At 37.6% G+C, this 17,294-nt stretch overlaps 2 protein-coding genes across 2 annotated transcripts; both read right to left on the bottom strand.

Annotated features, from left to right (window-relative positions):
* Window positions 1–1,829: 1,829 nt before the first annotated feature.
* Window positions 1,830–4,896, bottom strand: LOC306870162 (uncharacterized protein). Its single transcript, XM_079417270.1, has 4 exons — window positions 4,846–4,896; window positions 3,469–3,602; window positions 3,021–3,392; window positions 1,830–2,352 (listed from the first exon to the last, which is right to left on the bottom strand). Exons 2-3 carry the CDS (start codon window positions 3,593–3,595, stop codon window positions 3,205–3,207), a joined length of 315 nt encoding a protein of 104 aa, XP_079273396.1. The 5' UTR covers window positions 3,596–3,602; window positions 4,846–4,896; the 3' UTR covers window positions 1,830–2,352; window positions 3,021–3,204.
* Window positions 4,897–5,464: 568 nt separating this feature from the next.
* On the bottom strand, window positions 5,465–9,760 carry LOC306869535 (threonine synthase-like 2; the record flags this gene model as incomplete). Its single annotated transcript, XM_079416288.1, has 4 exons — window positions 5,465–5,769; window positions 6,535–6,687; window positions 6,767–6,961; window positions 9,538–9,760. 4 exons carry the CDS (start codon window positions 9,758–9,760, stop codon window positions 5,465–5,467), a joined length of 876 nt encoding a protein of 291 aa, XP_079272414.1.
* Window positions 9,761–17,294: the final 7,534 nt, after the last annotated feature.

The following is a 17,294-nucleotide window of genomic DNA, read 5'->3' as shown; positions in this document are numbered from 1 at the left end:
ACGGTATGTGGGCCAGATGAAAACGTCAAGTGTGGGCCGGATCTGGGCCACAGCAATTTTGGTGTCTGGGCCAGATGTGGGCCAGTTCTGCTTCATTTGTTTTGTTTACGGCTGACATGCGGCATTGCTATGGCTTAATTGTGGCCCAAATCCGGCAAAAAGGAGCGGACCGCCCAAGTGCCATCATTCCACACGGTATGTGGGCCAGATGAAAACGTCAAGTGTGGGCCAGATCTGGGCCACAGCAATTTTGGTGTCTGGGCCAGATGTGGGCCAGTTCTGCTTCATTTGTTTTTTTACGGCTGACATGCGGCATTGCTATGGCTTAATTGTGGCCCAAATCCGGCAAAAAGGAGCGGACCGCCCAAGTGCCATCATTCCACACGGTATGTGGGCCATATGAAAACGTCAAGTGTGGGCCAGATCTGGGCCACAGCAATTTTGGTGTCTGGGCCAGTTCTGCTTCATTTGTTTTGTTTACGGCTGACATGCGGCATTGCTATGGCTTAATTGTGGCCCAAATCTGGCAAACAGGAGCGGACCGCCCAAGTGCCATCATTCCACGCGGTATGTGGGCCAGATGAACATTATGGCACTTAAGGCAGTCCACTCCTGTTTGCCAGATTTGGGCCACAATTAAGCCATAGCAATGCCACATGTAACCCAACAACAAACCAAATAAACCACACCTGGCCACAGTTGATTTTTATACAAACCCTGGTCTTTCCCAACATTCCTCATGCAGCATGGAATGGTGGCACTTTTGCAATGCACTCCTGTTTGCCAGATCTGCTCCACAAGTAGGCCAGTTGTTCAGCCACATGTTAGCCAAGAATTACATAAATAAACCATAACTGTGTGTTTTTGTGTGTGCATGCTGTGCCATATCATTGACACTAAGAGATATAAACTAGGGCTGAACCAGAATATTCGATTATTCGAATATTCGTTGGGTGGGTTGGCATTCGATCTTCAATTTTGAGATTCGAATATCCTTTTTTTTTTTTTTTACACCTGGCATCCCCCGCGAAACGGTTCTCAACTTGTCCGCCTGGCTGAACATCTGCACCAGCCAATGAAAGACGTTCGTGCTGACCTATAGCATATATGAGCCCGCTTATATTATGAGCGCGCTTGCTGCACATCTACATTTGAAATAATGAACTTAAGCGCGCAAAAGACGCGACATGTGAACGGACCCTCTGCTATCACAAAACCGAATGCGATGCATGCGTTTTCTTTCTGTCAACTGTCCCGAGATGCGAGCGAAAGTCTTGGGTCAGCGTGCTGTAGCTCTTGTAGTGCAGACGAGATGCGCCGATATGAAGCCGCTTTGAGACCACAACGAGAGTGAAAGAGAGAAGACGCGGTCCAGCTGAATCACTCACGCTGTTTTCAAATGACTGATTTAATCTGATATTTTGTGTGGATTTATTTATTCATCTAACCTACATGCTATATTTAATAAATGTTTGCAAGATTTTCCCTCATTATAAACTCGAAAGCTGCGGGAATGAGTAAAACTATGCGATATGCCTACACACAAATTCAGGACCTGATTAAATATAATTCTATTATACAGAGATTAAAAATATATATGTAAAATAAAATTCCATGACTTTTACTAAACTTTTCCAGGTCTAGAAATGGCTGGTTCGCCTCTGGCTCGCTCTGTTAGTTTATTAAAAGATTATTAATTATGAACGTGTCGCATGTCCATATTGCACCAAAATGCAACACTGCACTCCCTTGGGTCCGCAGCAACACACCTGCCGCGTGTGAAGTCATTGGATGAACGTTTCTCGACACAATAAAAATGCAAACAGGCAGACAGACACACAGAGATTCCTGCCTTTATTAGAGAGAAGAATATGTTCAGCCCCTCCCTCCGAAGCTTCGAATATTCGGTGTTGATTCCTATGGAAGCTTCGAAGCTCAAAAAATGGTATTCGGACCAGCCCTAATATAAACTAAAGAGAAATTTAAAAATGCCCCCTTTTTATGTTAAGAGAAGTTACAACAGATGATTTAAACACATTTCTGAAAACATTTGCATTATTTATTAATATTGTCAAAGAACAACCAAGTGCAAGTTTCCATTTTCAAAACTGGAAAGCAATCTAAAAAAAAAAATAGCAATAATAATAAAAACACAAAATATGTGCATATAAAGCATCTTAGAACTAAACAAAAAAACAAAACAAAACATGTTTCCAGTTGGTCATCCAAAAAAAAAACAGACAACGCAGAAGTAAACACACTAGAAGACATTGGCAAATGGAGCCATCCAAAATTAAAGAATTTGACCACCTTGGCTGGGGCCATCTGCGTCATCATGGCAATCTTGCAAGCCTTTATTGGATACACACAAAAACAAAATACACTGTTGAATGCTGATTTTACAATAGTGTTTTAATAGCAATAGCACATTAATACTGAATGGGGAAAAAATGGACTGGAACTACCAGTGTATTAAACAGTTTGGTAACTCTAAGGCCTTAATTGTTAACATTAATTAATGTATTAACTAGTATTAACTAACATGAACTGCATTATTTATTAAGCTTTTTTAATGTTACAGTCATTCACTGTTTGTTCATGTTAGTTCAACCATAAGTTTATCAAGCGACGAGAATACTTTTTGTGCGCAAAAAAACAAACAAAAATAACGACTTTATTCCACTATTCATTTTCGGCTGCTTGTTGTTTTTGTTTTATCGAGTCAGGCAGAGTACATCAAAATGATTATCTGTGATCATTTCATTTACAATAACTGCTTTGGGTGCGAGTGATCTAATATTTAGGAGCCCAAGCTTTAAAAATAGTTTTTGTTCGTTTATTTTGCGTTTTTCTGGTTTAATCACGGTCAGATTTTATCTAGATCCTGCATTAAATTTATATTTAGACCTCGCTATTCGGGGAACAGACACAGTCTGTATAGATTGGACAGCGCAAGTACTTCTATTTTTTAAGTGGGTAGAACAAAAGTCCTCATGGCAGTTATTTGAGAGCTGGCTTACTAGTCAGATGGAGCGTAGCTTCCTGGAGATGTTGTCCGACAGGAGTTCCACTCCGACTCTGCTGGGGTGCAGGTCATCAGCACGGAAAAGCCTAGGACGCTCCCAGAAAAGATTCCAATTATTAACAAAGAGCAGTTTCTGTTCTTTACACCATGACGATAACCATTCGTTTAAAGCAAACAGTCTACTGAACCTTTCGTTTCCTTGTCGATACGTGGGAAGCGGTCCTAACACGATGATCGTCGCCGCGGGCGATGTGCTGCGTACCGTCTCGATCAGGCTCCTGTAGTCCCTCTTCAGTGTCTCCATCTGCCGCAGCTTGATGTCGTTTGCCCCCGCGTGCAGCACGACAGCACCGATGTTCTCGTTGCCCTTCAGGATCGCGGGTAAACATTCGCAGAAACATTGAGAACACGAGCACCGGGGAAACAGTGAGTGTGCACTCTACCTTCAGCTGACGTAGCACGGACGTGCCGGACGATGGAGCCTCCGACGATCACAGCATCGCGTTCCGTCTCGCGGAGGGGAGCGAAGAGGTTCCGGGTGGAGATGAAGGACATCTGGGAAGATCGCATTCTGGGTCTGTGCAGAGAAACACACGGAGTAGAGGTAGACTAACAAATCTAAGATCAGATTCAATCTCTTTTAGTAGTGACACAATGTCATCATGGTCAGAGTTTGAGGCCGAACAAGTAATAATGTTAGTCGAACGATTTTGGAAAATAATCTAAATGTGTTTTTTATTTAAAAATTATTTTTTTTACTTTTTTTTTTTTTTTACTAATAATGCGATTTAATATACTAGTTGTTTAAGCTCTTTATCTTCTGTATTATTCAACAAAGACAAGCAATAAATCATTGTATAATATGGCTGGGAACTGGGAATCTTTAGTCACCTCATGATCATGATTGAGTCACCTCAAAAAAATGTTTTGGATGGAATTACATACTGTATGTATTTATAAGAACTGTTTAAAAATAATAATTACACTTTAAAGTTTTAAGTTTTACACTTTAAATTACACTTTTAAATTGTAGCTTATATAAACGAACAAAACAAAAAAAAAATTCCTTGATACTTTTTTATTTTGTACCACATGAAATGTATCAGCAGCTTACCTTAATGGTGACAGTGAACTCTAAACTGTAGCATTTTATTCCCACCAGCAGTTTTCTGTAGCAAATCACATCAATGTGTTATTAAGGTGAAAAACATCCTGACTCAAAACATTAAATGAAAAAAAAAAAAAAAAGCAGGCAAACTAATTTTAAAATTACTAGGGTATACTAAAAATGTGAAATACATAGAGTAATAATACCTGAACCAACTTGCTCAATAATATCTATTAGGCTATTGTTACTTTGTAATTATCTCATAAAAGCTATTATTTTAAGAAAAAGCATGTAGTAATTTGTGCATTATTGCTAGTTAACGAAAAATGCTGTCACAAAGTAATAAAACTAGTGCAGTTACTGCAGTATTACTGTATGCCCAATGTATAAACATGAATGAAAAATTACACTATAGGCTATTATATATACATTTTTCATTGTTGTGCCAAAATAAGACAAGAGTTAAATACTTTCACCGTGCAGAACCGACTGAAGGTTGGCAGGATCGGAGCAACATGAGCAAATCTAAATGTATTGGCGCGCCGTTCAATCGATACTTGTTCATTTCGCATTCGATAACCATAATAGATCTAGCTTAGAGCTACAAACTGCCAAAATAATGTTACTTCGAAATTAGAAGTTATTCCATTAACTCATACAACATGGATATAACGAAGCAATCGCTAAGAAAATATAAATGTATCGATCTTACCTTGATTGATTGTTTGTTGTATTCGTCCTCCCTCCAACCGACAATCCTTCTGGTTTCGAGCGCCTTTTTCGCGCCTTACGGCTGTTTAAATTTAAAGGGCCGAATCAGTTTGATTTTTTTTTTTCAAAGACAACTTCAAATGCAGTAAATATTTTGTTATAAACAAAATAGAGATCGTATCTCTAATAAATAAGTAAGCTGAAGCAAAAAAATGTGACAATTTTTTCATGAATGCAGAGGGCTGAAAAAGTTAATTATCAAAATAATAATATTTTCTCACAAGAGCTTTGTCGTTCATTTAATCGTATTTCATCAATTATAATGTCAATTAAAATTATTTTCTGGATTTGTTTATATATTCTGTCTCTCACAGTTGAGGTGTAGCTACGATGAAAATTACAGATCTCTCCATTCTTTGTAAGTGGGAAAACTTGAAAAATCGGCAGTGTATCAAATACTTATTTGCCCCACTGTATAAAGACACACACATACAGTATATAATTGGAAAATATTTACATGTATATATTTCCATTTATATAATTTATATATATATATATATATATATATATATATATATATATATATATATATATAAATAAGATATTGTCAGGAACCATGTTTATCTGTCATGAAAACATAATTTCTCCTCTCTTGTCTGCTGTGATTGTGGGCAGGTTTGTTGTTCTTCACCTGTGATGTTCCCCGCTCCTCCTGTAGGCACCAGCACCTCCAGCACCTCCAGCTCGTCTCCTCCGGCCCGCGGAGCGCTCCGATGCAGGTATGCAAACAAGAAATGAGCCAGCTGCACCAGGATCCTGGACCAGTTCACCGAGTTCAGACTCATGAGACCGTGACGCCGCACCAGATCTGGATCCGCAAACAGTTTCCTCAGAGGAACGTCAATGTCGTCAGACGTCCCGTCAGCTGCGGGAACAAACACACGGCACGCTGCTTCATAACGCTTCATAAACAAATTTCATAAATCTAGCACGCATACATTCACTCTTAAAAATAAAGGTGCTTAAAAGGTTCTTCACAGCAATGCCATAGAAGAACCATTCAGTCAAAGAACCACCTCTTTCTTACCTGTTTATAATCTTAAGAACCTTCTTTCGCCACAAAGACCCTTTAGTGAAACAGAAAGGTTCTTCAGATGTTAAAGGTTCTTTATGGAACCATTCAGACAAAAAAAAGTTCTTCTATGGCAACTTTATTTTTAAGAACATACTGTTTAAAAGACTGGAATAATGTTCTCTTCTGCTCACCAAAGCTGCATTTATTTGTTAAAAAAAGTGAAATTATTACAATTTAAAACAGCTGTTTTCTATGTGAATATGTGTTAAAGTGTAATGTATTTCTGTGATCTGCAGCTGTATTTTCAGCATCATTACTGCAGTCTTCAGAGTCACATGATCTTCAGAAATCATAATAATATACTGATTTACTGCTCAACAAACATTTCTGATTATTATCAATGTTGAACACAGTTGTGCTGCACAATATTTTTGTGGAAACTGTGATGCATTTTATTTTTCAGGATTCACAGATGAATAGAAAGTTCAAAAGAACAGCATTTATTTGAAATAGAAATCTTTTGCTGCATTATATCAATCATTAGATCAATTTCATGTGTCCTTGCTGGATAAAAGTGTCAATTCTCTTTAAAAAAAGGCTACTGTTAGTCTTCACCTGCAAACACATGGATGTTGTCTGCTATGCTGGTGGTCATCTGTCGTTCCTGTACTCGGGTGACGCGACCACAGGGAAAGACCACCACTATGTCCACCTCACTGACACCCAACACACTTCTGATGGCCAAGCCGCCCGTGTCACCCGACGTTCCTGAAACAACATCAGATCTGAATCTCCATCACAGGACACGAGACGTCAGAGCAGATCTGAGACGGACGACTCTTCATACCTACTAGTATTGTGGCCCGTATGCCGTCTTTGCACAGAAAGTACTGCAGGAACTGAGCGATGCAGGACATGGCCAGATCCTTAAAGGCCAGCGTTTCTCCATGAAACAGTTCCAGGATGGACAGCGAGTCCTTCAGCTGAACCAGTCTCACAGCTTCAGGAATGGAGAAGCTAGACAGCGCTTGTTTAATGAGCTCTACAGAGAGACACAGACAGCAGGAGGTCTCTGAGTGTTTGTTCCAGTGCTACAAGTAACACGAGTTACATAATCAGATTACTTTTTAAAGTAACTAGTGAAGTAACATTACGTTTTAGTTTAGAAGGAAATATCTGAGTTACTTTTTCAGATAAGTAACTCCAGTTCCTGTGTTTCTGATGTATTGAGTGACAGCTCTGGTGTTGAGAGAAATCAGGAGTAAGTGCAGAGTGTTGTGTGTGAACATGATCTTACTGTAGTTCTAGACTAAATATCAACATGATCTTACTGTAGTTCTAGACTAAATATCAACATGATCTTACTGTAGTTCTAGACTAGATATCTACATGATCTTACTGTAGTTCTAGACTAAATATCTACATGATCTTACTGTAGTTCTAGACTAAATATCAACATGATCTTACTGTAGTTCTAGACTAAATATCAACATGATCTTACTGTAGTTCTAGACTAAATATCTACATGATCTTACTGTAGATCTAGACTAAATATCAACATGATCTTACTGTAGTTCTAGACTAAATATCTACAGGATCTTACTGTAGTTCTAGACTAAATATCTACATGATCTTACTGTAGTTCTAGACTAAATATCAACATGATCTTACTGTAGTTCTAGACTAAATATCAACATGATCTTACTGTAGCTCTAGACTAAATATCTACATGATCTTACTGTAGTTCTAGACTAAATATCTACATGATCTTACTGTAGTTCTAGACTAAATATCAACATGATCTTACTGTAGTTCTAGACTAAATATCAACATGATCTTACTGTAGTTCTAGACTAAATATCAGCATGATCTTACTGTAGATCTAGACTAAATATCTACATGATCTTACTGTAGCTCTAGACTAAATATCAACATGATCTTACTGTAGTTCTAGACTAAATATCAACATGATCTTACTGTAGCTCTAGACTAAATATCTACATGATCTTACTGTAGTTCTAGGCTAAATATCTACATGATCTTACTGTAGTTCTAGACTAAATATCTACATGATCTTACTGTAGTTCTAGACTAAATATCAACATGATTTTACTGTAGTTCTAGACTAAATATCTACATGATCTTACTGTAGTTCTAGACTAAATATCAGCATGATCTTACTGTAGATCTAGACTAAATATCTACATGATCTTACTGTAGTTCTCTGCAATAATTAAATGTTAAATAAGACAAATATAATTTATGTATTTAATCCCATTTTATTAACCAATGTCTTTGCTGCTGACCTTCCATGATCCAATTCAACCATAATAATAATCATAAATGACTAATTTGTGTTTGATTTTAGTTATTGCTGAATATTGTTGAACTTTATTCTTCTGTGTCATATTCTTCATGCAGTTTCTTTGTCTTTTCCTTCAGCCTGAGGCGTATTCATATCCAGTGTTGGGAAGTAACTAGCTGCATGTAACTAAATTACGTAATTTAATTACAAAATAAATGTGATTGTTAATCAGTTACAGTTACTGATAACAAATGTGTTAATTAGTTACTTATGAAAATGTTAATGATTACAAACAGGGTTATATCTGAATATTTTTTTCACACACATGCACATACAGATTTAATTCATTTCTTTCATAACCTGCAGAGACTGCTCTAGAATATGAGACACCAATGTTTCAGGAGTTTAGGACACATGCTTATTCAATAACTGCTTAATTTCCTATTTGTGTTTATGCATATGCTTTATTTTTTAGGATTAACTGTTTTTTCCAAGGCGTTGTTACATATCAGTGTTTCCTGACATAACTGTGCAAAGATTTGATTTCAAAAACAGTATCATAACTACTAAACTATTTCTTGTTATATGACTTTTAATCTGTATTTAACCTCAGAACGATCTCAGAAAAAAGAGCTGCTAAAGTCTGATTCTGTGGTGGCTGTGTCTTAAATTAAATTATTATAATCTTAATTCGAGTGAAGAATGATTCTGTAAGTCTGACAGTAATCAGTGTTGAGTTCTACTGTAAGAGTAGCCCTGCCTGCTTTACATGCTTCAACATGATTAAAACATTCATTAGAAAAGTAATCAAAACGTAATCAAGTGTAATCAGTAACATTACATTAATAAAGTAATTGAAAGTTACACTACTTATTACTTTTTTAATAGTGTAACTTGTTATCTGTAACCAATTACATTTCCAAAGTAACCTTCCCAGCACTGTTCATTTCACTTTTGTTGTGAAAGACCTTTTAAATTTGTAAAAGAATAACTTTTCATAAGTGCTAGGTGACAACTAATCACATCCAAAATAAAAGTTTACATGCATGTGTGTGTATTTATATATACATAATAAACATTCACAGTACACACACATATATTATGTACACAAAAACGTTTATTTTGGATGGTGATTAATCGTTGCCAGCACTACTATTTATATTAAACAGCAAACCCAGCCCAGATTTAAAAAGTAACACAAAAGTAACGTGACACATTACTTTCCACAAAAAGTAACATAATTAGTTACTTTTTAGGGAGTAATGCAATATTGTAATGCATCACTTTTAAAAGTGAGTTTCCCCAGCACTCACGCTCCAGATCATGTCGTGGTATCTCGAGCTCGGAGATGTAGAGGCTGCAGATCTCACACAGCAGCTGCTGGTAGGACAGACGGCTCCAGGAGCACAGCGTTTCAGCCGACAGCGATGGGAGGGTCTCTGGCATGAACATGCCTCCGTCTGCAGCGTATCCAGAGAACAGAACGTCTCTGAAGCTGCGGCCCTGAACGCCCGCTCGCGTGCTGCTGTAACGCATCCTACAGGAACCACAGAACCAACATTTACTGGAGATGTCCTCATCCTCAAAATGTAGATGAGTTTCTGTGGTCATCAGATTTGGAGAAATGTGTCATTGCATCACTTGCTCTGCAGTGAATGGGTGCCGTCAGAATGAGAGTCCAAACAGCTGATAAAAACATCACAATAATCCACAGCACTCCAGTCCATCAGTTAACATCTGGAGAAGACAAAAGATGAAACACATCCAGCATTAAGATGTTTTTAACTAAAATATGAGTCTATAATCCATAATAACGCTTCCTCCGGGGAAAAGTGCATCTGCTGTCGTCTCTCACATCGAAATCCAGCCACATATTAGTTTAGAGCTGTTTTGTCTTGTAAACGCTGCTTGATCTGTGCAGATTTCTCTCCTGATTCCGACCAGAACACTTTTTCACTGGAGGAAGAGTTATTATGGACTCTATGTATTTTAGTTAAAAACGTCTTAATGCTGGATGTGTTTCATCTTTAGTCTTCTCCAGATGTTAACTGATGGACTGGAGTGGTGTGGATTATTGTGGTGTTTTTATCAGCTGTTTGGACTCTCATTCTGACGGCACCCATTCACTGCAGAGCATCCATTGCTGAGACACTGATGCAGAGACACATTTATACAAACCTGATGAAGAAACAAACTCTTATCTGGGATCACCTCAGGCTGAGTAGATATTCAACAATTTGTCATTTTGGGTAAACTATTCCTTAAACCTGCACTGAAATGTATCCCGTGTGGGTGAATCTAATTAATGACTGACATGCATTCTGTGTAGTTTATTTTCTGTGTCTGTCTATAAATATACATTCATTAATTTCCCTATTTATTCTTTTTTAAAGTGAAGTGACATACTGCCAAGTATGGTGACCCATACTCGGAATTCGTGCTCTGCATTTAACCCATCCAACGTGCACACACACACAGCAGTGAACACACACACACACACACACACACACACACACACAGCAGTGAACACACACACACACAGCAGTGAACACACACACACACACCGTGAACACACACACAGCAGTGAACACACACACACCGTGAACACACACCCGGAGCAGTGGGCAGCATTTATGCTGTGGCGCCCGGGGAGCAGTTGGGGGTTCGGTGTCTTGCTCAAGGGCACCTCAGTCGTGGTATTGAGGGTGGAGAGAGCGCTGGACATTCACTCCCCCCACCTACAATTCCTGCCGGCCCGAGACTCGAACCCGCAACCTTTGGATTACGAGTCCAACTCTCTAACCATTAGGCCACGACTTCCCGTAAGATTAAACTTAATTTGTGTGCCGTGTTGCCTTCAGAAGTTATAAGTTTGATATTATGTACAGTACATGCAGCATTTCTCCTGTAAATCGAACCAAACAAACAGATCAATCAATGATTTTCTCAAGTGGAGATCAAAGGTCTAAAAATGTACTTTTTTCATGTACTGCAGCTGTTTGCAGTGTTTTATTTGTTAAAGATGACGCTTAATCACAGCTTTTCACTCGTGTCTTTTGATTAATGTTGATATTATGCTATAGATGAAGCAGAATAAGCTGATCGATACCTGCGGCAGACTGGACTCTCCTAAGCCGGAGCTGCTGCACTCTGAGCCCGCAGAGCTCTACTGAGTCCCGCGGGGGTCACGGAGGACACGGATCAGTGCTCCTGGGACTTGTAGTTCATCTTGTAGTTCATTTAGTTTATATAATTAATGTGGAGTAAACGGATAGAAGCGACTAACATTGTCCATAAATGTAAATATACTAAATGCAAACCCCATTTTAAAATCTTCAAGCAAGGACTGAAGTTGTATTTAAATACAATTTTGCCATGTTTAATATTCTTCCTAAATATACTTGTATCTTTATTTGTGAAGCGACTTAAACTCAGTCACGCGGGGCTTAGTGAACTGGACGTATTTGGTCTAAATAATAATTATGCTATTTTTAATTTTCCTCGTGTATTCTCAACTGAATCGTTGTTAAAGTCATCGGTGTCATTTTGTGAATATTCGTTCGAAGCGGTTTTTGGATGAAGCTGTCACGTGACAGCCGTTCCTTTACCTAGAGCCAATCACAGCCGTTTGTGATTACAGGAGAGGATTATATATTCTATATAATGCTTGGATGAAATACAAAACAGTAAACACAAACTTAACACAATCCTAACAAATCCAAATTGGGGGGAAAAAAAGAAAAAAAAGACTACTCGAGAATGTTTACAGTGAAGTGATTACAGATGGTGAGGTCGGAAATTCTTAATAAAATATATGTAAAATAACTATATGTGACCCTGGAGCACAAAACCAGTCATAATGGTCTGTTTTTACGACATCTGAGAGCTGAATACCGTACGATTATAAGGGGTATTTTGTCACATTAACTCGTATTGATACCGTACGATTATAAGGGGTATTTTGTCACATTAACTCGTATTGATACCGTACGATTATAAGGGGTGTTTTGTCGCGTTAACTCGTATTGATACCGTACGATTATAAGGGGTGTTTTGTCACATTAACTCGTATTGATACCGTACGATTATAAGGGGTGTTTTGTCACATTAACTCATATTGATACCGTACGATTATAAGGGGTGTTTTGTCACATTAACTCGTATTGATACTGTAGGATTATAAGGGGTATTTTGTCACATTAACTCGTATTGATACTGTACGATTATAAGGGGTGTTTTGTCACATTAACTCGTATTGATACCGTACGATTATAAGGGGTGTTTTGTCACATTAACTCGTATTGATACCGTACGATTATAAGGGGTGTTTTGTCACATTAACTCGTATTGATACCGTACGATTATAAGGGGTGTTTTGTCACATTAACTCATATTGATACCGTACGATTATAAGGGGTGTTTTGTCACATTAACTCGTATTGATACCATACGATTATAAGGGGTGTTTTGTCACATTAACTCGTATTGATACCGTACGATTATAAGGGGTGTTTTGTCACATTAACTCATATTGATACCGTACGATTATAAGGGGTGTTTTGTCACATTAACTCGTATTGATACTGTAGGATTATAAGGGGTATTTTGTCACATTAACTCGTTTTCATACTGTAGGATTATAAGGGGAGTTTTGTCACATTAACTCGTATTGATACTGTACGATTATAAGGGGTGTTTTGTCACATTAACTCGTATTGATACCGTACGATTATAAGGGGTATTTTGTCGCATTAACTCGTTTGATACCGTACGATTATAAGGGGTGTTTTGTCGCATTAACTCATATTGATACTGTACGATTATAAGGGGTATTTTGTCACATTAACTCATATTGATACCGTACGATTATAAGGGGTGTTTTGTCACATTAACTCATATTGATACCGTACGATTATAAGGGGTGTTTTGTCACATTAACTCGTATTGATACCGTACGATTATAAGGGGTATTTTGTCACATTAACTCATATTGATACCGTACGATTATAAGGGGTGTTTTGTCACATTAACTCATATTGATACCGTACGATTATAAGGGGTGTTTTGTCACATTAACTCGTATTGATACCGTACGATTATAAGGGGTGTTTTGTCACATTAACTCGTATTGATACTGTAGGATTATAAGGGGTATTTTGTCACATTAACTCGTATTGATACCGTAGGATTATAAGGGGTGTTTTGTCACATTAACTCGTATTGATACCGTACGATTATAAGGGGTGTTTTGTCACATTAACTCGTATTGATACCGTACGATTATAAGGGGTGTTTTGTCACATTAACTCGTTTGATACCGTACGATTATAAGGGGTATTTTGTCACATTAACTCGTATTGATACCGTATGATTATAAGGGGTGTTTTGTCGCATTAACTCATATTGATACCGTACGATTATAAGGGGTGTTTTGTCACATTAACTCGTATTGATACCGTACGATTATAAGGGGTGTTTTGTCGCATTAACTCGTATTGATACCGTACGATTATAAGGGGTGTTTTGTCGCATTAACTCGTATTGATACCGTACGATTATAAGGGGTGTTTTGTCACATTAACTCGTATTGCTACCGTACGATTATAAGGGGTGTTTTGTCGCGTTAACTCGTATTGATACCGTACGATTATAAGGGGTGTTTTGTCACATTAACTCGTATTGATACCGTACGATTATAAGGGGTGTTTTGTCACATTAACTCGTATTGATACCGTACGATTATAAGGGGTGTTTTGTCACATTAACTCGTATTGATACCGTACGATTATAAGGGGTGTTTTGTCACATTAACTCGTATTGATACCGTACGATTATAAGGGGTGTTTTGTCACATTAACTCATATTGATACCGTACGATTATAAGGGGTATTTTGTCACATTAACTCGTTTGATACCGTACGATTATAAGGGGAGTTTTGTCGCATTAACTCGTTTGATACCGTACGATTATAAGGGGTGTTTTGTCACATTAACTCATATTGATACCGTACGATTATAAGGGGTGTTTTGTCACATTAACTCATATTGATACCGTACGATTATAAGGGGTGTTTTGTCACATTAACTCATATTGATACCGTACGATTATAAGGGGTGTTTTGTCACATTAACTCATATTGATACCGTACGATTATAAGGGGTGTTTTGTCACATTAACTCATATTGATACTGTATGATTATAAGGGGTGTTTTGTCGCATTAACTCATATTGATACCGTACGATTATAAGGGGAGTTTTGTCGCATTAACTCGTTTGATACCGTACGATTATAAGGGGTGTTTTGTCGCATTAACTCGTATTGATACCGTACGATTATAAGGGGTGTTTTGTCACATTAACTCATATTGATACCGTACGATTATAAGGGGTGTTTTGTCACATTAACTCATATTGATACCGTACGATTATAAGGGGTATTTTGTCACATTAACTCGTTTGATACCGTACGATTATAAGGGGAGTTTTGTCGCATTAACTCGTTTGATACCGTACGATTATAAGGGGTGTTTTGTCGCATTAACTCGTATTGATACCGTACGATTATAAGGGGTGTTTTGTCACATTAACTCGTATTGATACCGTACGATAAATAAGGGGTGTTTTGTCACATTAACTCATATTGATACCGTACGATTATAAGGGGTGTTTTGTCACATTAACTCATATTGATACCGTACGATTATAAGGGGTGTTTTGTCGCATTAACTCGTATTGATGCCGTACGATTATAAGGGGTGTTTTGTCGCATTAACTCGTATTGATACCGTACGATTATAAGGGGTGTTTTGTCACATTAACTCATATTGATACCGTACGATTATAAGGGGTGTTTTGTCACATTAACTCATATTGATACCGTACGATTATAAGGGGTGTTTTGTCACATTAACTCATATTGATACCGTACGATTATAAGGGGTGTTTTGTCACATTAACTCATATTGATACCGTACGATTATAAGGGGTATTTTGTCGCATTAACTCGTTTGATACCGTACGATTATAAGGGGAGTTTTGTCGCATTAACTCGTTTGATACCGTACGATTATAAGGGGTGTTTTGTCGCATTAACTCGTATTGATACCGTACGATTATAAGGGGTGTTTTGTCACATTAACTCGTATTGATACCGTACGATTATAAGGGGTGTTTTGTCACATTAACTCATATTGATACCGTACGATTATAAGGGGTGTTTTGTCACATTAACTCATATTGATACCGTACGATTATAAGGGGTGTTTTGTCGCATTAACTCGTATTGATGCCGTACGATTATAAGGGGAGTTTTGTCGCATTAACTCGTTTGATACCGTACGATTATAAGGGGAGTTTTGTCGCATTAACTCGTATTGATACCGTACGATTATAAGGGGTGTTTTGTCACATTAACTCGTTTGATACCGTACGATTATAAGGGGTGTTTTGTCACATTAACTCGTATTGATACCGTACGATTATAAGGGGTGTTTTGTCACATTAACTCATATTGATACCGTACGATTATAAGGGGTGTTTTGTCACATTAACTCATATTGATACCGTACGATTATAAGGGGTGTTTTGTCGCATTAACTCGTATTGATGCCGTACGATTATAAGGGGTGTTTTGTCGCATTAACTCGTATTGATATCGTACGATTATAAGGGGTGTTTTGTCGCATTAACTCGTATTGATATCGTACGATTATAAGGGGTGTTTTGTCGCATTAACTCGTATTGATATCGTACGATTATAAGGGGTGTTTTGTCGCATTAACTCGTATTGATACCGTACGATTATAAGGGGTGTTTTGTCGCATTAACTCGTATTGATGCCGTACGATTATAAGGGGTGTTTTGTCGCATTAACTCGTATTGATACCGTACGATTATAAGGGGTGTTTTGTCGCATTAACTCGTATTGATACCGTACGATTATAAGGGGTGTTTTGTCACATTAACTCGTATTGATACCGTACGATTATAAGGGGTGTTTTGTCACATTAACTCGTATTGATACCGTACGATTATAAGGGGTGTTTTGTCACATTAACTCATATTGATACCGTACGATTATAAGGGGTATTTTGTCACATTAACTCGTTTGATACCGTACGATTATAAGGGGAGTTTTGTCGCATTAACTCGTTTGATACCGTACGATTATAAGGGGTGTTTTGTCACATTAACTCATATTGATACCGTACGATTATAAGGGGTGTTTTGTCACATTAACTCATATTGATACCGTACGATTATAAGGGGTGTTTTGTCACATTAACTCATATTGATACCGTACGATTATAAGGGGTGTTTTGTCACATTAACTCATATTGATACCGTACGATTATAAGGGGTGTTTTGTCACATTAACTCATATTGATACTGTATGATTATAAGGGGTGTTTTGTCGCATTAACTCATATTGATACCGTACGATTATAAGGGGAGTTTTGTCGCATTAACTCGTTTGATACCGTACGATTATAAGGGGTGTTTTGTCGCATTAACTCGTATTGATACCGTACGATTATAAGGGGTGTTTTGTCACATTAACTCATATTGATACCGTACGATTATAAGGGGTGTTTTGTCACATTAACTCATATTGATACCGTACGATTATAAGGGGTATTTTGTCACATTAACTCGTTTGATACCGTACGATTATAAGGGGAGTTTTGTCGCATTAACTCGTTTGATACCGTACGATTATAAGGGGTGTTTTGTTGCATTAACTCGTATTGATACCGTACGATTATAAGGGGTGTTTTGTCACATTAACTCGTATTGATACCGTACGATTATAAGGGGTGTTTTGTCACATTAACTCATATTGATACCGTACGATTATAAGGGGTGTTTTGTCACATTAACTCATATTGATACCGTACGATTATAAGGGGTGTTTTGTCGCATTAACTCGTATTGATGCCGTACGATTATAAGGGGTGTTTTGTCGCATTAACTCGTATTGATACCGTACGATTATAAGGGGTGTTTTGTCACATTAACTCATATTGATACCGTACGATTATAAGGGGTGTTTTGTCACATTAACTCATA

This window comes from Barbus barbus, assembly GCF_936440315.1.
Source record: "Barbus barbus genome assembly, chromosome: 5".
NCBI classification, from domain to species: Eukaryota; Metazoa; Chordata; class Actinopteri; order Cypriniformes; family Cyprinidae; genus Barbus; species Barbus barbus.
This window is presented reverse-complemented; position numbering and strand designations above follow the sequence as displayed.

Coding starts and splice junctions, on each gene's coding strand:
- LOC306870162 (XM_079417270.1), bottom strand. CDS start 3,595: ATGCGATCTTCCCAGATGTCCTTCATCTCCACCCGGAACCTCTTCGCT. Junction 3,393..3,468: donor CCGTGCTACGTCAGCTGAAG/GTAGAGTGCACA, acceptor GCGATCCTGAAG/GGCAACGAGAACATCGGTGC.